General features: G+C 49.3%; 1 protein-coding gene across 1 annotated transcript in view; it reads right to left on the bottom strand.

Moving 5' to 3' along the window:
• The window catches only part of stab1 (stabilin 1), a 416,947-nt gene that overhangs the window by 307,556 nt on the left and 85,926 nt on the right, over positions 1 to 23,465 (bottom strand). Inside the window, exons 12-13 of the mRNA XM_072472659.1 lie at positions 10,703 to 10,834; positions 6,702 to 6,830 (exon numbers count right to left, since the gene is read on the bottom strand). Of these exons, the coding sequence (XP_072328760.1) occupies positions 6,702 to 6,830; positions 10,703 to 10,834 (261 nt within the window). The remainder of the gene's footprint in view (positions 1 to 6,701; positions 6,831 to 10,702; positions 10,835 to 23,465) is intronic.

Here is a 23,465-nt window from a genome sequence, read left to right as displayed (position 1 = left end):
TTAAATTCGTTATCTGGCTACTCGATGTCGGTGTCCTCAGGATTCTTGCTCCAATGTTCTGCTCAATAATCAGTGGAGCGTGTATAGGTTCAATGCAATTAATGTTCCCCTCAAGGTTTGAAGAGTCATTACTGACTAACTGCTGGTCTCCGAAGTTGGGATTTTGCGGTGTTGTGTTGAAGGGAGACATTTGTCCCTGCTGTAGATATGATTCAGGTTGTGTTATTTCCATTACCTGAGGATCAATGTCTTGTCCATTTTTTCGATCCGTACTAAAACACTGGCAATTCTCAGTCTGCTCCTTGCAAGTTAAACATTCAATTAATTTCGTGAGCAAATCCTCAGCATCCTTCTGTGGCCGTGCAGCATTATTAATCTCTGTTCGGCTATAATGATCCTGAAGGTCAGCGCATAAACCTTTTTTCTTCGGGCTTGGACGAGGCGATTCCTTTGGCTTGTCTTCAGTTGGGCTTGAACAGTCTTCAGCGCTGTGCCCTTCATTGTAGCATGAGAGACCGTCATGTTCATGCTGCTGTGTAGTGGAGCATGGTAGGCTGTTATAGCCTTCTTGCTGTTCACGTGAGCATGGCAGACTTGCATCGTCTGCCGCTGGTTGGTCAGGAGATGTTGCTAGACCCTCATGGTCTTGTTCCTGCAAGGACTGCGCTCTGGAGTCTTGCGTTCCTTCCATCGTGGAGTCCGTCCACGAGCTCTCTGTGGAGGCTTGTGACACTGGAGTCACTTCTTGTTCGTGCAAGGACTGCGCTCTGGAGTCTTGCGTTGCTTCTATCGTGGAGGCTGTCCACGAGCTCTCTGTGGAGGCTTGTGACACTGGAGTCACTTCTTGTTCGTGCAAGGACTGCGCTCTGGAGTCTTGCGTTGCTTCTATCGTGGAGGCTGTCCACGAGCTCTCTGTGGAGGCTTGTGACACTGGAGTCACTTCTTGTCCGTGCAAGGACTGCGCTCTGGAGTCTTGCATTTCTGCAATTGTGGAGTCTGTCCACGAGCTTGCTGTGGAAGCTTGTGACACTGGAGTCACTTCTGGTTCATGCGAGGACTGCACTCTGGAGTCTTGCATGTCTTCTTTCATAGAGTCGGGAACGTTGAGCGGGACGTGGACCACGCTCTGTGTGGCAGCAGGGCGCTCTCCGTGTGCTTGCACCGCTCCCTGTCTGTTAATGTAAGGCTGCAGCATCATCCGGTACTGATAAGTTGGAACGTCATATCTGCTGGATTGAAGATCCTCAAATCCGAAAAATGAATCCGCATCTGCGTCGGATTCAATGTGGGGGCCGCCAATGTGCAACACGAAAGGTTCGCCCGAGTCATAGTCATATAGGACCACGGAGCTATCATTGGGCTCGCGAGGTCCGGAAACACTGTAAAGATCGTCATCGAAGTATTCAAGGTCGGAATCATCGGCTTGTGCGTAGGTAACTGCTTGTCGGAGGGTTCTTCGGAGGTCAAATTCATCTCCTGGGTCAATTTGCGGCACTGTGCTGTCATTCCAGGTGAGGGAAGGTTGTTTTACAGCTTTAACAGATTTTTGTTTTTTTGATTTGGGACGTTTCCCTTTTAAATTGGATTTGGGACGTTTCCCTTTTAAATTGGTGCAGTCTGGGGCCTCTAACATCCTGACGCTCGGTATGTAGCACGTAGGAAGCGACTGCGCATGCTCAGATCGCTGTTCCTTTACCGATGGCCGTTTTCTTGACTGCGCATGCGCAGCATCTCGCGCATGCGCAAACAAAACTTCCGGTTCTGCGCACAGCTCGCGCAACTGTGCTAGCGTGATACCTTTAGCAAGATGGCCGCCGACCTCGACCCAGCCTTCTCTCAGGCCCGGGATTTCGGCCTCTGGGAATTCGGGCTCCGGGATCCCAGCCACGAGGTGAGTACTGCAGCTTTTCTTACCTTTATGTGCCGATTGGATTGCGTTTTCTTCACAGTACTTGGAGAATTTGCCCAGGACTGCCTGGTAATCGTACCTTTGTTGCCTCCTGAAGAACCTGAACCTTGTGAATATTTCTCTTGCCCTTGCCCCGGCGATGGTGAGGAGAAATTCAATTTTTTCGCTATCATCCAGGTCTTGGAGTTCAGCTGCCACCAGGAACAATTCGAACATTTGCCGGAATCGCAGCCAGTTTTCGCGGAGGTCGCCGTGGCACTGGAGCGGCTGCGGAACCGGGAGCTCGTACATCATGCCTGGGCACTGCTGGTTGTCTGTGTACATGGAGGTATGCCGGCAGGTATCGATCCACTCCTGTACCATGTGGTGTTGGGTGCTCTGGTGCACAGATGAGCCAACACAGTTGTATGTGGTACAACTCTATTTTATTATAACTCTTATAATACAGTTTGTTCTGGATACTCTGCACGTGCTGTCTCCCTAAGTGTGTTTGGCAACAGATGTGTCCTGGTTCTCCTCTGCAGCTAATACTGACCACCGGGGGTCGTGTCTGTGCTTTTATATCTTTCTGTCATTGGTTGTGGTGTTGTGTGTTCTGATTTGTCTGTTGGTGTGTCTATCATGATGTGTGTGTTTGAATATCATGACACCGTGGGTGTGTTTTTGGCCGTTCCGAGATATCCTTTAAAACATGCCAGCCAGTGCTTGAAGATTGCCGCTGAGTTCGCCGCGTGGGGGCTGAGTTGCAGATACTCCGGCTTGATTCGGAGCTCCATCCTTTTAAATCTAGCTTATTAAATTGATGCACAATCAATGACCACTAAAGCGAGGTTGTAGTCCAACTGAAGGCTTTTATAAGCTCGATGTTTCCCCCAGCAGCTCAGGTACATAAAGAAGGCTGCTGGGGCGGCACGGGCTCTTATACCCCGCCTTGCAGGGCGGAGCTACCATACAGCTTGACCAATAGGAAGCATACAATATCTACCAATGGTGTTCCAGCATTACCAGGTACCATAATACCTCTACACAGACTACCACAGGGAGGAAACCAGAGCACCCACAGGGAATCCACGCAGACACGAGGAGAAAGTGCAAACTCCACACAGTCATCCAAGGCCGGAATTAAACCCGGGTCCCTGGTGCTGTGAAGCAGCAGTGCTAACCACTGTGCCACCCCATAGAATTCCTACAGTGCAGAATGGGTCCATTCGGCCCATCAATTCCACACCGATCCTTCGAAAGATTACCCTGTCAAGGTCCAATCTGACGCCCTATTCCTGTAACCTCACCCTAAGGGACAATGGCCAACCTACCTAACCGGCACATCTTTGGACTGTGGGATGAAACCGGAGCACCCGGAGAAAACCCACACTGACATGGGGAGAATGTGCAAATTTCGCACAGTCACCCGAGATCGGAATCGACCCGGGGAACCTGGCGATGTGAGGCAGCAGTGCTACCCACTGTGCCACCATGCCAGCCCATCTTTGTTTTTCCTCAAGCTTCCATTTTGTATACATATGGAGTGTTATGTATGAAATTCTATAATCTGGGTGTCCCATCACAATCTCAAACTAACTCTTACAGAGTCAGGTTCACTGCTGCACCTCAAGGGCAACTGAGAATGGGCAATAAACACCAGTCTCGCTCATGATGCCTGCATTATAAAAAATAACAAAATAGGGGCAGAATTCCCTGGTCGTTGTGATTCGTTATCCCCACCGGCAGTGCACCAGCAGGTTTCTCGGCAGCGTGGGTGGTTACAATGGGAAACTCCATTGATAAGCGGCAGGAAGATAGAATCCTGCCACCAGCAAATGGTGCACGGCCGAGAAACACGCAGCTGGGGGATTGGAGAAGCCCGCCCATGATCTATCTCGTGACAGTGGTTGAATGATTTTGAAGGATTGTGTAGCATGTATCCCTGCCTATGTGACTACTGTCCAGGGAAACCACCCTCACTACACAGGATGTTGCTCTGCTCCCAGGTAATGAGCAGGCAATGTAAAGAAGTGCTGTCATGGAGAAGGTGTGGCTCCCATTGAATCAATAACATGAAATATCTGTCAGCTGAGCCAGCATTGAATGGTCAATGATCTTTGCCTTCCTTCAAACAGGTTCACATGTAGACTCAGTGTGTTGAACCTCTACCAGTCCTAATGAGTTCATACTACCTTCATTCCTCTGGATAATACTGTATAAAATATCTCTCTGTGGGTGGCCTGCTGGTGCTCTGCTGGTCTTGTGAATAGTGTACCAAAATGTGGGACATGATTCCCGTTTGGGAGACTGCGAGTGCGATTCAGAGGACAGGCACCTGCAGCGCCAAGAAACATGGCGCTATTCAACTGCTCTTTGCCGTTTTTTAATATATCGGGGAGTTATCTCCGCTGAGGCTCCACTTTGAGGGATTTTGGAAAGTTGCCCCAGTCTGTTCCCCGCTCCCCATTCAGCCCCCCCCCAATGTTTTTGCCCCCCCCCCCCTCAACTCCGCAACCTTGGGTGGTCCCCAGGGACCCCCCCACTTTACCCTGCTCCTCTATTTGGCATGGCCCCCCGGGACCTTACCCTGGCAGTGCCAACCTGGCAACTCGGCACCCTTGAACTGCCAGCCTGGCACTCTGGCAGTGGCCCTGGTTCACGTTTATGCGGACTAGTATCAAATTGCGCCTAAGCTAGGTCTCCCAGGCATGGCCGTACGGCTCATTTAAATATGCTGCTCTCGATCACGCCCAGTGAGGGCGCAATCCGGATTGCAATGTCTCACGAGATTCCATTGAATCTTGCGAGAGGTCTCTCCCGAGAGTCAATGGCCTCATCTCAACACCGAACCAGGCGCAATGATGCCGCTGAATCATGCTCTCCATGTTGAAGCTGGGACTGAATTGTGTGTGATTCGCATTCCCATTGGGAGCGCTATTTGGTAACAGAGTCAGGACATACAAATGGGCCAGCACTCCACCGACATGAATTCAGAGCAATTCCTGGCCCAGCAGCCTTCTAACCACTGGAGCCGGAGTTGTATGGCCGCTGGAGCCATTTTTAAGTTCTCCACATACCACCCTCACTGCAGCCGCCAAGATGGCTCACAGAAGGCCTGCCACCCCGAATTCGGGAGTTCAAGGTGGACCCACAGCTCCATGCCAGTGAGGAGAGGAGGGACACACTCTCGCCAGGGTGGGCCGCAGGCTCAAGCCTGCCCTCCTGAACACTGCCTGGGAAGTGGTGGCAGAGGCAGTCAGTGCTGCCAGCCTCACCAGGAGGAGGCAGCTAGACAGCTGGTGAGCCCGAGGGGTGGGGGTCATGAGTGAAGCCTCTGCCCTGAGTGGGGCAGAGAACCAGGGAGGGCTCCATAGGTCATGGTGCAGGTATCCTCTGGTTGGAGTGAGCTTGCTGATCCCCTGCTTCCTCTGCAGTGGGGCAGCGCTTTTGAGGAGTGTCAAACTGAGCTTGGACATGGCCATCCCGTTTGGTCATACAGCTGGGGTACGAGGCTGTCCAGAGGGGCGGCCTGGGTGGGCTCCCAGTTGACCAGAGACCTTCTGAGTGTTTAAAGGATAACGGTAACACTCAGCAATGTGAGCAATCGGGAGGCTGGAAGAAGCACCAAAGGGGGTGCATTTGAAAGACAGACTGCAGAAATGGCAGTCTGAGCCAGACCACCCCAATCCCGAGGGGGGGGACCGAGTCCATGGACTCGGCACCAAGTCACTCCCTGTTATTGTCCACATCCTGGGCATCCACACCCCAGCAAGCCCGACAACTTTCAATGGTTTTTCAGTGTTTTTTGAGCCTTTCTCTCCCCCTCCGCAACCATGGCACCGAGTCCCCATTTGTAGTAATTCGCACCCGCGTGTCTTCTGCCTGAGAAGGAAACGTGGAGCACTGGGCCCAACCTGGTAAGCAAGTACATTTAAATGAATGCAAATGCAGGTTTTGCCTGCCTGAACAGCATGGGGTGCAAACCTAGTTTTAACCGCCAGGGAGGAACTGGAGCATGACGCCCAAATCGGCGCCGGGAGCAAACCTCGATTTTTGCCGGATGCCCGATTCTCCGCCCGATCGAGATTCGTATTCCCGAGTCGCGAGGGCGGAGAATCCAGCCCATGGTTTGATAGAAAAACCATGAAAATAATATTTGACAAGCATTATAATTATAGCTTGAACAATTCAAAACATAGCAATGATTTACATTGTTTGTGGAATATGCTTTTTAATACACTTCCAGACGTACGCTTTAGTAATGAGCACTAGGTGCAAAAATGTTCCACACAGTCACATCTGTAAAACTAAATATATAGTTAAGCCATTCCCAGGGAGAGGAAAAGGTCTTCCATGCTTTTTGTGCATCAAATTTGTAAACTCTTTCAAAAATGATAAATTTTCACCCCTCATGCAGAGCTTGATTTGCTGGAAGCACATTGGAAATGATACAGAAATGTACATGCAAAGTCTTCCAATCATAAGTATAATCATACTAAGTAAACCTCAAAATATGCAGACATTTCTACCTCTCCTCAGCTCTGAGGAAGAGGCATATGGACTCAACGAGCTAACTGTTGATCTCTCCACAGATGCTGTAGTCCTCCTGAGCTTTTCCTGCATTCCCTGTTTTTTTTTCAGATTATGCATGGGCCATCTCACACATTTGGGCAATAGATAGATTTCTTCCCAAAGATAGAAGCCACGGAAATATTTGTGCAAAGTGGATAAGAAATCAGCCAAAAAGGAGAAAGTAAATGAAAATGAATTAGTTTAAGACACAATAATATGTATTTAATTTGAGACTTACATGTGGATTTCCCAGATTTTCAATATTTCCATATAGAAACTGGTCAATCGTGTGAATGATGCCGTTCGATGCTGCTTTATTGCCCCTCACAATGTTGTACGTTTTGTTTTGAAAGAGAAGCTGAAAGTGCTTTGCACAGACAAGTGAGGAAGTAACATTAGTTAGCAAATTGGTTCCTCCAATTGTACACCTTGAGGTTTCTAATCGCTACATTAGTCTAAAGACACAGCTGAAGACAGCGATCTAATATTGTGTTACTCTGCTATACAACTGTTGAGATATGGACAGGGGGAGTCTATGTGGCCGATTTTCAGCACACGATCGCTGTCAGAGAGAACAGCGATGCTGGCGGAAAATCCGGAGAGAATCAGGAAACACGATTCTCTCCGGAGAGATCACGTTTCCCGATTTTCCCCGTCCCTCTCTGGCAATGTTACGAGGTTCATGACCACAAAGGACGGGAACTTCATTCAAATGAATTATAATAAGTTATGATATTATTAACGGGCCCCCCCGCCACATGGTCCCCCTCGTAGCACAGTGGGCTAAACAGCTGGCTTGTAATGCAGAACAAGGCCAACAGCGCGGGTTCAATTCTCGTACCGGCCTCCCCGAACAGGCGCCGGAATGTGGCGACTAGGGGCTTTTCACAGTAACTTCAAATTGAAGCCGACTTGTGACAATAAGCGATTATTATTATTATTATTATTATTAATAAGTATAGCTCCCGGGGGGGGGAGGAACATGCCCAGGCAGTACCCTGGTACTTCCCCCGGCACTGCCATCTAGACATGGACTGGCAGTGCCAACCTGGCAATGCCAACATGTGCCAGGGGCAGTGTCCAGGGCGGGGATGGTGGAGGAGGAGGAGGGGTTCCATTTATGTGTGGTGGGCAGGTGGGGGAGAGTGGGCAGTGAAAGGGGAACTTGCAGGCAATGGAGGGAGTGGGCAGTAAGGGTGGCAGTAAGGGTGCAAGTCCAGGGAATGCGTGCCCTGCGGAGGAAATCCGGCAATACTTCAATTGTGTTGGGGTGGGGGAGCCTCTGACAATTGTCCGGGGGTGGGGGGGGAGGAATGCTTCTCTAAGGGTGGAGGGAAAGCCCCTGATATCTCTGTGGTATTGGTGGGATGGCGAGGGGGGTGAGGGGGCATTAACACTTCAGTTCTGATTGGGTCACACTTTAAAAATGGCACCCTGCTCTCTGTGGAGCCGGGTGCCGGCTCTATTAGGCCCCGCCCTGCCAGAGTGACAGGGTAACTCCACTCAGCCATTTGTTTCTTTAAGAGGCCCAAGATCTGAAGTGAAAACTGGTCTGTGCAACTGGAGAGCTACACACCGGTTTTCAGATTGTGCCTGACACTTTGAGGAAACAGAAGATTCCACCCTATGTATCATAGAATGAAAAGGTATTGGAGTATAGGAACATGTAGGAGTGGCACAATAGTTTATGCATTTGAATTGAAAACCTGTTATTTTAATGGATGGACAGTATCACTAAAATTACACAGGCAGGAACTTATCATAGAATTTACAGTGCAGAAGGAGGCAATTTGACCCATCGAGTCTGCACCGGCTCTTGGAAAGAGCACCCCACCCAAGGTCAACACCTCCACCCTATCCCGTAACTCCACCCAACACTAAGGGCAATTTTGGACACTAAGGGCAATTTAGCATGGCCAATCCACCTAACTTGCACATCTTTGGACTGTGGGAGGAAACCGGAGCACCCGGAGGAAACCCACACACACACGGGGAGGATGTGCAGACTCCGCACAGACAGTGACCCAAGCAGCCGGAATCGAACCTGGGACCCTGGAGCTGTGAAGCAATTGTGCTATCCACAATGCTACCGTGCTGCCTTGATGAGGATGTGTTAACCAGTATAGAGCATAGAGAGATTTCATCCCATTGACTTCATTATTGGAGTCTGGCTGGTTAATTTGATAATGGAGATGGCATGTTATAGCTCTATGTCCATAATTCACCTAATGCATATGAAGAATCTCCGGTTGGGTGGGGTGAAGGATTCCAGTACCTATGGAATCATAGCACATCAAATCCACTCAGCACTCTAAAGAGGCAGCAGGTTGGTATTGAAAGGGTGCACAATAGACATGGAAGTGGAGAATATATATATTTAAAATCACCATTACTGACCTTGAACCAAATGGTATTGCGTGTGCTGATACTCCTGATCTAATCTCAGCAACAACCTCAAGAGATTCTTCTCAAAAACAATCATGAACCAATTCAGAAGTGATAACCCACAGTGCATAACATACAACCAGCTGTAAATTATTTGCATTATATAGAAGCATATCAATATAGAAGCTCTTATGTGGATCAGAGTCGTCTCATATAAAACATTACTCAAATCTCCTCCAATTAAGATACACATACACTTTAGTAAAGGATCTCAAAGAAGCTGCACCTGCACTCATCTGTACAAATCTACCCTAATCAATAATCACAATTTATTGGGAAAGTGACTTAAGACTTTGATAATTCTTAATTAAACGCAGCTCAGTGGAAAGAATTGAAAGCACGGCCAATGTTTTTTACATTTTCTTGTCATATCATTTTCTTTCATTGTAAATTATTATCCATCTCCGATGTGTAGTCTTGTTATCTCCATTGCTGAGATGATGGCTTGGATTTTCATCCTGAGGGCAGGTAGGAGGGGTCAGGAACATTCCCCACTCGGCTCACCTGCCTCGGAAGGAAGTACCCGCAAAAGCGGCATCTTCATTGCTCGGGGGGCAGGTGTGGGCTGGAGTCACGCTAGCCAACCCAGGAAGAGGTGCAAAGGCAACCTCAGAGGTTCCTGGGAGTGGAGGCCAGCTGTTTAAAAGGCCGGCCTTGATACTGGGAACTTGTCCCAGCTGAAACAAAACACAAAGACCCTCCAGCCCTCACCTCTCACACCCCCTTCACCCTCCAAACACACTCCATGCCTCATCCATGCCACCTCATGTCCCCCATCTCACCCCTAATGCCCCTCATACCTTTTATGTCCCTCACGCCCCTAGGCTAAGTTCTACCCTTCCACCCAAGCCCATGGCTCTTTTTATGAATTTTTCTTTGTACATTCCAACTTATACTATAGGGTTCATTGGTTCTACAAAGTGTATAGTGGAGCCAAAGGGAGCGGTTGGAAGGGCAGAGCTTGGCATAGGGCACACGAGGGAACATAGGGAACAGGTGGAAGGGCAGAGCTAGGCATAGAGATATGAGAGGTCGGGGGGGGGGGGGGGGGGGGGAGGTGCTGAATTGGGGACCACACCTGCCATAGGTTGTATGCTATGTATTATGGGCCATCGTTCCTGGATTGGTTTCATGATCGTTTTTTTGAGAAACCTCTTGAGATTATTTCTGCAGTTAGATCTGAACCAGGAGGGGACCTTTGGAAATTACCCTTTAAAAGTTCCCCTCATGCACACTAGGGTTCATGACTTCTCTAAGGGGCCATAAACCACAACTCTTTAAAAACCTGGCCCGACTCCATGAAAGTTGCAAATGAGTAGGAGGTACCTCCACAATGGAGCCAGCCAGGTTGGGAGTGCCGGATGGGGGGCCTTTGACAGGAACAAGCTTCCACCCTTTCGAGGCACTTTCAAAAATCACAACAGCTCGTGAATGGCATTGGGAATCCCAGAATCAGGACCTGCCCACCATCTTTGAAGGACTCCTGAGTCAATCTGACACAGTGAAAATCTAGGCCAGTGAAGGAGAACCCAGGCTACTGTCAATGACACCAGCAGCTGAGGGCAAATAATTACTGGAGATTGTCAACGGTGACTGTCTCTCGGAGTGTCTCCTCATTCAGCAGACAATGAGCGAAAATCCAGCCTACATGTCCCGGTTTTGCATTTGAAGAGAATTAATCATACAGTTGCCATCCAACAGTGAAATATTTCATTTTTTAAAACACATGTAGCTATCCCTGCGATAAGCCAAACTTACAATAATCAAAACGAAAGATTGTACCATAAATGCTACCTTATCTTTCTTGTTCACTTCAACTGGATCACCAGCCAATGTTTCAAAGGTCGTGTTATTTTCAAAGTCCTCCAGTAGTAGAGTACCAGGTATAATGTGCTGTTTGCATGAAAACCTGTTTGTTTCAATTACCTATGTTGGGAAACAACACAAGTTAGAAAATGAAATACTATCAAACTAGAACCTATCAAGTTTGATACCTGGTAACATCAATGATATGTTTTTATATTTTTGGCCCTGTATACAAAATTAATTTTTACGGGATTTTGACGTTGCTGGTTAGGCCCGTATTTATTGCCCATCTCTAGTTGCCCTTCAGAACATGGTGGTGAGTTGCCTTCTTGAACCACTGCAGTCCCCGAGGTAAAGTTGCACCCATAGTGCTGTTAGGGAGGCAGTTCCAGGACTTTGACCCAGCAACAGTGTAGGAAAGGCGATACATTTCCAAGTTGGGGTGGTGAATTGACTTGGAGGGGATCCTCCAGATGGTGGAGTTTCCAGGTATCTGCCAAGGTGGCACTGCCAGGCTGACAGGAGTACTCCTAGGGTGTCAGTGTCATGCTGCCTGGATGCCAGCGTGGCCCTGCCAAGGGCCAGACCTGAGGGGGGCCATGCCCGTGAAAGGAGGGGTGAGGGAGGATATGAAGGGTGGGGGTGGGGTGGTAAAGAGTGGGTATGAAGGGGCCTCTAGAAGGTTGGGGGGAGGAAGGTTGGGGGTCCTGAAAGGAGAGGGGACCCAAAGAGGGCGTGGGAAGGTCTGAAAAGGGAGGGCCCTCAGCGACGCCATAGCAGAGTGTCCTCACTTGGGGAGGTGTGGGTTAATGCCCATGTGCGTGGGGGCTGACATTAACCATTGATGGGGGTTGTGGGGACCCTCAAGCTAACTCAGAGATCGGGGAACCCTTTCAAAATGGTGCCTTGATCTCTGAGGAGCCAGTCTGGCCAACAAGTTCAGCTCCCCAATGATGAAAATAATTCTAAGGGCGCAATCAAATGGAAACATTTCTTGCCATTTCAGGCTGGTTTTGCTGGGAATTTCTCCTCAGCTCTGTCTCGAGTTCCCTACTGGCATTTACACACTTAGTCACTCTTTTGGGTCAAAGAACAAATAAAGCGCAGGAACAGGCCCTTCGGCCCTCCAAGCCTGTACCGGTCATGATACCAACCTTTGACAAAACCCTCAGCACTTCCTTGTGCCGTATCCCTCTATACCCATCCTATCCATGTGTATGTCAAGATGCTTTTTGAATACTGTTCATGTATCTGCTTCCACAAACTCCCCTGGTGATGCGTTCCAGGCACTCACCACCCTCTGCGTAAAAAACCTGCCTCGCACATCTCTACACTTTGCCCCACGGACCTTGATATACCATCAATTCACTGCGAGACTGTGAGAACTAGTGAACATAAGGCTTTATTATCCAGGAACTTGCCTGCCAGTGTCTGCTGTACAAATGAGTGCCGCCCACAGATGGCCGGTCAATATATCGCCCCGGGGAGGGCGGAGTCAGAGGCGGAGCCCACCGGGGTTCCAGTACAGTACCTGGAAGTAGATGGTATTATCATTTCCTGGTCAGAGATCACAGTACAATACAGACAGTTCATATTCAGGTGAATAGATTCACCACATTCAACCCCTGTTAAAAAAATCAAGTCCAACGGGGATGACGTGGGGTCATCAAATATTCAGTCTGTCTGGAGGCCGGATCGTTCTTTTAGACCTCCTCAGCTCTGGTGGTGCGGCGGACACGGTTGTTGCAGATGGTGACTCCGGGGGCGTGTTGTCTGGAGCTTCAGTACGGCGTGCCGGAGACGGTTGAGGGGTGAGGGTAGGCAGGGGGGCAGTGGGTGGAGGCAGTGCAGGCGCGGGACAATACAGGAGACCCAGGGGGGCGTAAGGGGCACAGGGGGTGGCGGTAGGCTGTGGGGGAGGAGCGCGTTGGCAGGGGAACCAGGTGGTGCCAGATCCCATAGGGAGACCGTATCTTGCTGCCTGTCCTGGTGCGCGACGTAGGCGTACTGGGGGTTGGCATGCAGCAGCTGAACCCTCTCGACCAGGGGGTCGGTCTTATGGCTCCTCGTATGCTTCCGGAGAAGGACAGGTCCCGGAGTTGTGAGCCAGGGTGGAAGCGAGATGCCGGAGATGGACTTCCTAGGGAAGACAAACAAATGGTCGTGAGGGGTCTCGCTCGTGACTGTGCAGAGGAGTAATCTAATGGAGTGGAGGGCGTGGGGGAGGACCTTCTGCCAGCGGGGGATCGGGAGACTTCTAGACCGGAGGGCAAGAAGGACGGCCTTCCATACCGTTGCGTTCTCCCTCTCCACCTGCCTGTTTCCCTGCGGGTTATAGCTCGTAGTCCTGCTGGAGGCGATGCCTTTACTGAGCAGGTACTTATGCAGTTCATCGCTCATAAACGATGTGCCCCGCTCATTGTGGACGTACGCAGGGAAACCGAACAGTGTGAAGATGCTGTGCAGAGCCTTTATAACAGTGGCCGATGTCATGTCGGGGCAGGGGACAGCGAAGGGGAAGCGGGAGTACTCGTCAATGACGGTCAGGAAGTATATATTATGGTTGGTGGAGGGGAGGGGCCCTTTGAAGTCAATATTGAGGCGCTCAAAGGGCCGGGAGACCTTTACCAGATGAGCCTTGTCTGGCCGATAAAAGTGCGGTTTGCACTCTGCGCAGACTTGGCAGTCCCTGGTCATGGCCCTGACCTCCTCGGTGGAGTAGGGCAGATTGCGGGCCTTAATAAAGTGGGTAAGCAGGGTGACCCCCGGGTGACAGAGGTCATCGTGGATAGCCCGAAGTCGGTCATCTTGCGCGCTGGTGCATGTGCCGCGGGACAGGGCATCTGAGGGCTCGTTGAGCTCCCCAGGACGATACTTGATATCGTAATTGTAGGTGGAGAGTTCAATCCTCCACCTCAAGATTTTGTCATTTTTAATTTTGCCCCATTGTGTGTTGTCAAACATGAAGGCGACCGACCGCTGGTCGGTGACGAGGATGAACCTCCTACCGGCTAGGTAGTTCCTCCAGTGCCGCACAGCTTCCACTATGGCTTGTGCTTCCTTCTCGACTGAGGAGTGTTGGATTTCAGAAGCGTGGAGGGTTCTAGAGAAGAATGCTACTGGCCTGCCCGCCTGGTTGAGTGTGGCGGCCAGTGCGACGTCTGACGCATCGCTCTCTACATTGAAGGGGACGGACTCGTCCACCGCATGCATTGCGGCCTTAGTGATATCGGCCTTGATGCGGCTGAAGGCCGAGCGGGCCTCAGCCGTCAGGGGAAATGTAGTGACTTTAATAAGTGGGCGGGCTTTGTCTGCATAGTTGGGGACCCACTGGGCATAGTAGGAGAATAGCCCCAGGCATCATTTGAGGGCCTTGAGGCTGTGGGGAATGGGAGGTTCCGTGAGGGGGCGGATATGGTCGGAGTCGGGCCCTAGGGCTCCGTTTTCCACAACATAGCCGAGGATGGCTAGCCGGGTTGTGCGGAAAACACACTTCTCCTTGTTATATGTGAGGTTGAGGGATTGGGCGATTTGGAGGAACCTCTGAAGGTTGTGGTCCTGCTGATCATGGCCGCAGATGGTAACATTGTCCAAGTACAGGTATGTAGCCCGCAGCCCGTACTGGTCCACCATTTGGTCCATCGTTCTCTGGAAGACCGAGACTCCATTAGTGATGCCGAAAGGGACCCTGAGGAAGTGGGAGAGTTGGCCGGCTGCTTCAAAAGCAGTGGCGGTCTTCCAGGCGGATCGGGAGCTGGTGGTAGGCAGACTTTAGGTCCACCATGGAGAAAACCCGGTATTGTGCGATCTGGTTGACCGTCTCCGCAATGCAGGGGAGGGGGTACGTGTCCAGTTGCGTGAACCGGTTTATGGTTTGGCTGTAGTCCACCACCATCCGGTTCTTTTCCCTGGTCCTGACAACTACCACTTGTGTTCTCCAGGGGCTGTTGCTGGCCTCGATGACACCCTCCCTCAAGAGTCGCTGGACCTCTGACTTGATAAAAATCATGTCTTGTGCGCTGTAGCGCCTGCTGCTGTGGCGACAGGCTTACAGTCAGGGGTGAGGTTCGTGAAGAGCTAGGGGGGTCGATCTTAAGGGTCGCGAGGCTACATACCGTGAGGGGGGTAAGGGTCCGCCGAACTGTGGGGGTCAAGCTTTGGTGACTGCATTGGAAGTCTAATCCAAGCAGTAGGGGGGTGCAGAGCTGAGGGAGGACGTACAGTTTAAAATGGGCATACTCAGAGTCCTGCATCGCGAGGTTCGCGATACAGTACCCCCGGATCTGTACCGAATGGGATCCGGAGGCCAGGGAGATTGTTTGGGATGCGGGGTAGATGTGAAGGGAGCAGCGCCTTATCATGTCTGGATGAACGAAGCTCTCCGTGCTCCCGAAGTCGAAAAGACAGGGGGTCTCGAGCCCGTTGATCCGGACGACCATCATAGAACCTTTCAGGTGTTTTGGCCGCGACTGGTCGAGGGTGACTGCGCCAAGCTGCGGGTAGCCTGCGTGGTCGAAGGTATCGGGGTCGCAAAATGGCGGCCCCCACGAGCCGCACGTGTCGGGCTGAATCGAAGATGGCGACCAAGATGGCCGCCCCCACGAGTCGCACGAGGCTGACGCGTCTGGAGGGAGCGTTCCCGGCAGGCATGCAGCCACATTGCAGGGTCTGCGGGCCTGTGAGTCCATGGGTCAGGCCCTGTAAGCTTTCGCCTTGTGGGCTTTAGGTCGGCCCAGACAGACTCTGGCGAAGTGTCCCTTTTTGCCACAGTCGCTGCACGTCGCTGTGCAGGCTGGGCAACGCTGCCGGGGGTATTAACCCTGGCCGCAGAAGTAGCACGGCTGTTCCCTGGTCTGGAATGTGATGCACGATCAATTGCACAAAGACTAAAGTTGGGTACAACTGTGGCTTTATTACAGTCAGATGCATGGCCTCCTGCTGCAGCTGGCGAAATGGCAGGGCACTGGAGGTCATGCATATTTATGCAGTTCTCCGTGGGCGGAGCCAGCCGGCAGGAGCTACCGGCGAACCTGTAGTGCAGGTCCTACCTTACATCTCCTATTACAGTGGACCACCACAGACGAGCGGCCGCGCGGCACAGGCCTGTGACGTAGTCGGGTCTGATGGAGGCCGCGTCGATGGTGCCCACAAGGGGATCGCTGGGTCTGCATGGTACGCGCTGAGGCTCTGATAGGCCACCTCTAATGAGGTGGCTAGTTTTACCGTGTCCTGCAGGTCAGTGGCCCCGTTTTCCAGCAGGCGCGGCCTGACGTAGTTAGACCGAACCCCAGCCATGTAGGTGTCCCGGATCTGCAGCTTCATGTGCTCCTCGGCCTTCACATCCTGATAGTTGCAGTTCCTTGCGAGTAGGGTCACGTTCTCTAGGTACTCGTCCAGCGATTCCCCGGCACGTTGACAGCGAGTAGTGAGGAGGTGCCGCGCGAACACCTCATTTACGGGCTTCACGAAATGCGCCTTCAGAGTCGCGACCGCCGCCTCGTACGTGGCAGCTTTCTCTATCATTACGGAGATTCGATGGCTCACCCCTGCGTGGAGGAGGCGCAGTTTGAGTGTTTCGGAGGGAGGCGTTGCGGAGGAGTCGAGGTAGGCCTCAAAACAGCGAAGCCAGTGGGAGAAGATCTCCTTAGCTTCTGTTGCTCATGCGTCGAGTTCGTGTTTATCTGGCTTTAGAGCGGCTTCCATGGTGATGTCGCTGGATAATAAATTGATATACCATCAATTCATTGCGAGACTGTGAGAACGGGTGAACATAAGGCTTTATTATCCAGGAATTTGCCTGCCAGTGTCTGCTGTACAAATGAGTGCCGCCCACAGGTGGCCGGTCTATGTATCGCCCTGGGGAAGGTGGAGCCAGAGGTGGAGCCCACCGGGGTTCCAGTACAGTACCTGGAAGTAGATCGTATTATCATTTCCTGGTCATAGGTCACAATACTATACAGACAGTTCATATTCAGGTGAAAACATTCACCACAGACCTTAAACCTATGCTCCCTGGTGACTGACCCCTCCACCCCTGGGAGAGAGTGCCTGCTCATCCACTCTATCCATGCCCCTCATAATCTTGTGGACCTCCATCAGGTCACCCCTCAACCTCCATCTTTCTAATGAAAACAGTCCCAGTCTACTCCGCCTCTTCACAAAGCTAACACCCTCCAGACCAGGCAACATCCTGGTAAATCTCCTCTGCGCTTTCTACAAAGCCTCCACATCCTTCTGGTAGTGTGGCGACCAGAATTATGCACAATATTCCAAATGTGGCATTACCAAGGTTCCATACAACTGGAGTATGACTTGCCAATTTTTATACTCGATGCCCCCTACAATGAAGGCAAGCATTTCATATGCCATTTCTCTGCCCAAGTCTCCAACCTATCTATGTCCTGCTGTATCTTCTGACAATCCTCAACACTATCTGCCACTCCACCAACCTTGGTGTCACCCGTGAACTTACTAATCAGACTGGCTACATATTCCTCAAAATCGTTTATGTACAACCTTGATTAATAAGGGGATCAGGGGTTATGGGGAGAAGGCAGGAGAATGGGGATGAGAAAATATCAGCCATGATTGAATGGCGGAGCAAACTCGATGGGCCGAGTGCCTTTGCCTTCTGTGACCGAGCCAGTCAAGGGGAGTTTCTCTTCAGGGTAGCCCACATTTAGGGCACAATCGAATGGCCATGTGTGCCTGAAAAACAGTACGCCCCAGCGCAACATGGCTGATAGAAGCCAAGAGATCACACTCCCGGATCTACTCGGCTCACAACGCCTCGCAAGATCTAACATTTTGGCACATCTGCATATTAGAGCGAAACAGCTAGTCTCACTCCAATATGCAGTTTCCCGAGGCATTGTGATCTATGCCCTTCGCCTCAGAGACCTCGGGTGAGCGCTGATCAGTACTGGTCTCCGCAAACGGGGACTAGGCAGATCAGCAGTTGTGGGTGCCTCCCTGGTGATTGGAGGCCCCCAGGTGTATGCCCTTTGGATGAGGGGTACCCTAGCACAGCTGGTACCACCCAGGTACCCTGGCACCTCCAGCCTGGCAGCCTAGCAGGGCCAGCCAAAGTGCCAAGCTGGCAATTTTCACGTGACAGCGACCGGGCCAGGGGTGCTCTGAGTGGGTGTTTGGAGGGGCTCAGGGACCTCCTCGTAGTGTGTTGGGACTTGGCTGGGTTGGGGGCTCCATAGATCGGGACGTTATTTAAAAATGGCGTCCCGATTTCTCGCTATACTGAGGAGCTGCGGTGAGTGGAGCATCTCAGTGCAGAAAACGGGGCTTTGTGAGGCCCCCTAACCAACCCGAGTGACGTTTGATAGCGTTGTATTTCTTGGCGTTGCAAGCACCGGAAAACACACCAACAACAGTCAAGAAGCTCGTCACCATCCAGGACAAAACAGCCCGCTTGATTGCTCCCTTCCACAAACAACCAAACCCTCCACCACCAACAAACAGAAGCAGCCGTGTGTACCATCTACAAGATGCACTGCAGTAACTCACCAAGGTTCCTCAGACAGCACCTTCCAAACCCACGACCACTACCATCTAGAAGGACAAGAGCAGCAGAGCCCCACCACCTGGAGGTTCCCCTCCAAGTCACTCACCACCCTGACTTGGAAATATATTGCCATTTCTTCACTGTCGCTGGGGCAACATCCTGAAACACCCTCCCTGACAGCACAGTGAGTGTATATACACCTGAAGGACTGCTGCGGTTCAAGAAGGGATCTCACCACCACCTACCAAAGGGCAACTAGGAATGGACAATAAATGCTGGCCGAACCAGCGATGCCTGCATCCCGTAATATATTATATTTTTAAAATTGTTTGGTTGAATTGAATTAGCAGTATAGTAATACACCTGGATTTGAGTACTTTGGTCATGAGGTAAATTTATTTTCAAAAACTGTCCAGCCCAGGGAGCCTGGAATTTCCTAGTGCACAATGCTGGAGTCAAAGGGATATTAAAAAAGAATGTTTCTATTTTTCCCATGCTTATGCCTAAAATGGAGCTTCTGGCTATTCACATGAAAATAATTTAATATTGAACAGAGTAAATGTTCCTTGAAACACCATCCATTGGAATGTGCCTTTTCAAAAAAACAAACATATGTCTCCGCCCTGAGATAAGCTGTGACGTGATTAAGTATTAATGAATGCAAATTCATAGGAATGAGTGTCAAATGGGGTGCCAAATCAAAAGTATGATGCTTCGACAATACAGCAGGTTCTGGCTTATTTGCAAAATCCCAAATGTGATCGACTTGAGAGCACCTTGGACCCAAATAAGCCAAAGGTGACTACCATCAAAAGCAGAGAGGATTCAAGATTAATTTCGCTTTCACTGATTTTTGTTTCACTGTTCAGAATCGCATTCAAAATTTAGTTAACCCGTAAATGAGCTACAAATGACTTTAGAAGGCAAATATGAAATTAGATTGAAACAAGTGTCAAAAGCGTCAACGAGTCTTTCAAATGAGGTGGTTAAAAAGTTCAAGTTGTTTTATATCAAATTCCAAATTGTACAGATTAGACAAATTCACTCAGATTTCTCATTGCAGTTACTGAATACGTCACATAGAGGAGTATGAATAAATCATGGGTGCAGACATATAGAGCTCTAAAGGTGAAGTGTGTACTGAAAGAGCATAAAAATAAATAGAATTTGGTAATACAGAACTTGAATATTGCTGAACAGAGAGACATGTTTCCAAAGTTTTTAATCTTGCACTCATCAGGACATATGCAAGAATGCCAAATTTCAAATGGGAGAAAGGGTGTAGTGTAAATTATTGTAATCATTCATGGATCTATGTTCAGCAATATATATAGAACACTAGGCGTTATATGTTGGATTGAATAGAAACTCCAGGAAGTCTTTTTCAATTTCTGTAAGACATTGGTTGGCCCATGGTTGGCATGGAGAACTGGATATTTAATTAAGGAATGGAATTTTAAAACCATGGAAAGGGCACATGAAAGGTTATAGTTATGAAAAAATATTTGAAAAACGTTCTTTTCTACAAGATCATAAGATCTTAAGGAGGATCCAACAGGGGTTTTCAACATTCTTTTCGGATTTGAAAATAAATATAGTGAAAGTGTGATGATCTTTGACCCACAGCATTACAGGAAGGAAAATGTGTAATTTCTTTAAAAGGTCTGTGGAATCTGTAATTGCTTTCAAGAATGTTTGAGAGGAACTTTTAGCAGTTTGTATCAATTGTAAAGGGTTCAATTGTTTGGGTGACCAGATTTTCAAAAGTCAAAACCGGGACACATTCATCAGCTCCCGGTAATACATGGAGTTTCACATGAAGGGGTGATGGGGGTCTGTGTGATTGGGGCCCACCTCAATGTAGCACAGAGCTATTTCTCCCCAGCTCCCGCATTGAGTGCTTTTGCTGGGAGCTTCTCCTGTCGCACATACTCCACCATCAATGAGTTCAAGTTTGCTAAAAGACACTGTCAATACTACATTTAGGAGAGTGGCCCTGACAGATATCACAAGAGCTCCTGAAGAGCAAGCCTGACCTGCTGTTAATCGTCCCAGGGTGTTCCCCAGTCCTGCTGCCTCTCCTTGGTTTACATTTGAGTTGCATTAGTATTTAGCTGCTGCCTTGTTGTCATTGGCATAGTGTAAATGTTGTCCAAAAAGGGAAAAACTGAAAGCCAGGATATTTGAACAATTTTGAGGAAATTGTCAGAACACTGGAATATTTAATGAAAATCCGGGACTATCCAGGCAAAACCAGGACATCTGGTCGCCCTAGCACCTATAATTTTCTTTTTATAAATTTAAAGTATTCAATTATTTTTCTCCTTTTAAGGGGCAATTTAGTGTGGCCAATTCACCTACCCTGCACATCTTTGGGTTGTGGGGGTGAGACCCATGCAGACACGGGGAGATTGTGCAAACCCCACACAGACAGTGACCGGGGGCGGGATCGAACCTGGGACCTCAGCACTGTGAAGCAGCAGTGCTAACCACGGTGCCATCGTGCCGCCCTAGCAACTGTAATTTTATTGGATAATAAGAAACCCTGATCCATGTGACCTCGCAATCCTTAACCTGGGAGCAATACCAACAGGAACTTAAGAAAAAAGCCATGTGGCTGGCAGACACAAAGTAGAGACACAGATGCAGATACAGAAAGCAGACAGAGACAGAAAGAGTGACACAGAGAATTCTTGTGAAAAGGAGGAAGTAAGTCGCTCTCATGAAGAGACAGGAGCTCTTGGAGGCGCTGTGTGAGCTGGCTAAAAACGCCTGGAAAGCTATGTGAATGTCTCAAAGGTGATAAAGAACAAAGAACAATATAATACAGCACAGGAACAGGCCCTTCAGCCCTCCAAGCCTCTACCGGTCATGATACCACCATTGGCCAAAGCCCTCAGCACTTCCTTGTGCTGTATCCCTCTATACCCATCCTATCTATGTATCTGTCGAGATGCCTTTTGAACGTTGGTAATGTTTCTGCTTCAACAACCTCCTCTGGCAGCATGTTTCAGGCACTCACCACCCTCTGTGTAAAAAAAACCTGCCTCGCTCATCTCCTCTAAACTTTGCCCCATGGACCTTAAACCTATGCCCCCTGGTGACTGACCCCTCCACCCTGGGAAAGAGTGCCTGCCCATCCACTCTATCCATGCCCCTCATAATCTTGTAGACCTCTATCAGGTCGCCCCTCAACCTCAACCATGAAAACAGTCTGAGACTATTCAGCCTCTTTGCATAGCTAACACCTTCCAGACCAGGCAACATCCTGGTGAACCTCCTCTGCACCCTTTCCAAAGCCTCCACATGCTTCAGGTAGTATAGCGACCAGAAATATTCCAAGTGCGGCTTTACCAAGGTTCTATACAACTGGGGTTTTCACAGTAACTTCACTGAAGCCTACTTCTGACAATAAGCAATTATTATAATTATTATTATTAACTGTTGCATGACTTGCCAATTTTTATACTCGATGCCCCGTCCAATGAAGGCAAGCATTCCATACGCTTTCTTGACTACTTTGTCCACTTGTGTTGCCACTTTCAAAGATCTATGGACCTGTGCACCCAGATCTCTCTGACTTTCTATATTCCGAAGAGTTTCCCCATTTACTGTATATTTTCTTTCTATGTTAGACCTACCGAAATGCATTACCTCACATTTGTCCGGATTAAACTCCATTTGCCATTTCTCTGCCCAAGTCTCCAACCTATCTATGTCCTGCTGCATCCTCTGACAATCCTCAACACTATCTGCTGCTCCACCAACTTTGGTGTCATCCCCGAACATACTAATCAGACCAGCTACATTTTCCTCCAAATCGTTCATGTATATTACAAACAACAGAGGCCCCAGCACCGTATCCCTGTGGAACAGCACTTGTCACAACCTTCCATTCAGATAAACACCCTTCTACTGCTACCCTCTGCCTTCTGTGACCAAACCAGTTCTGTATCCATCTTGCCACCTCACCTCTGATCCTGTGTGACTTCACCTTTTGTACCAGTCTGCCATGAGGGACCTTGTCAAAGGCTTTACTGAAGTCCATGTAAACAACATCCACTGCCCTCCCCTCATCAACCATCTTTGTCACCTCCTCAAAAAACTCGATCAAGTTAGCAAGTAACGACCTCCGCTTCACAAAACCATGCTGTCTATCACCAATGAGTCCACTTATTTCCAAATGGGTATAAATCCTGTCCCTGAGAATTCTCTCCAATAATCTACCTACGACCGATATGAGGCTCACCAGCCTATAGTTTCCAGGATTATCCCTGTTACCTTTCTTAAACTGGGGTACCACATTAGCTATTCTCCAGTCCTCTGTTATCTCACCTGTAGCCAATGAGGATACAAAGATGTCAGTCAAGGCCCCAGCAATTTCCTCTCTTACTTCCCTCAGTATTCTGGGGTAAATCCCATCAGGCCGAGGAGACTTATCTATCTTAATGTCTTTTAAAACACCCAATACCTCCTCCTTTTTGATGTCAACATGACCCAGACTATCCACACACCCTTCCCAAGAATCATCTTCAACAAAGTCCACAATGTGCTGATGCCAAGTAGACATTTAGTACCTCGCCCATTTCCTCTGGTTCAACACATAGATTCCCCTCACTGTGCTTAAGTGCCCCAATCCTTTCTCTGACCATCCTCTTGCTTTTTACATGTGAAAAAAAGCTTTGGGATTCACCTTAATCCTGCTTGCCAAGGACTTTTCTTAACCCCTCCTAGCCCTCCTAATTTCCCGCTTAAGTACCTTCCTACTTCCTTTATACTCAAGGGTGTCGACTGACCCCACCCTTCTGGACCATACAAAAGCCTCCTTTTTCTTTTTGACAAAGTTCACAATATCCCTCGTTATCCAAGTCTCCCTAAACTTCCCACACTTATCCTTCATCTCTCAGAAACGTGTCTTTCCTGAATCCTAATTAACTGTCGCTTAAAAGGCTCCCACATGTCCGATGTTGATTTCCTATCCAACAGTCGCACCCAGTGCAAATTCTTCAATTCCTGTCTAATGTTATCATAATTTGCTTTTCCCCAGTTTAGCACCTTAACACGAGGGTTACCCTCATCCCTATCCAAAAGTACCCTAAAACTTACGGAATTGTGTCACTACTCCCAAAATGTTCCCCTACTGAAACCTCAACCACCTGTCCAGGCTCATTCCCCAATACCAGGTCCAGTTCTGTCCCCTCGTTGGACTATCTACATATTACATCAAGAAGC

The sequence above is a fragment of the Scyliorhinus torazame genome, chromosome 13, assembly GCF_047496885.1.
Source record: "Scyliorhinus torazame isolate Kashiwa2021f chromosome 13, sScyTor2.1, whole genome shotgun sequence".
NCBI classification, from domain to species: Eukaryota; Metazoa; Chordata; class Chondrichthyes; order Carcharhiniformes; family Scyliorhinidae; genus Scyliorhinus; species Scyliorhinus torazame.
This window is presented reverse-complemented; position numbering and strand designations above follow the sequence as displayed.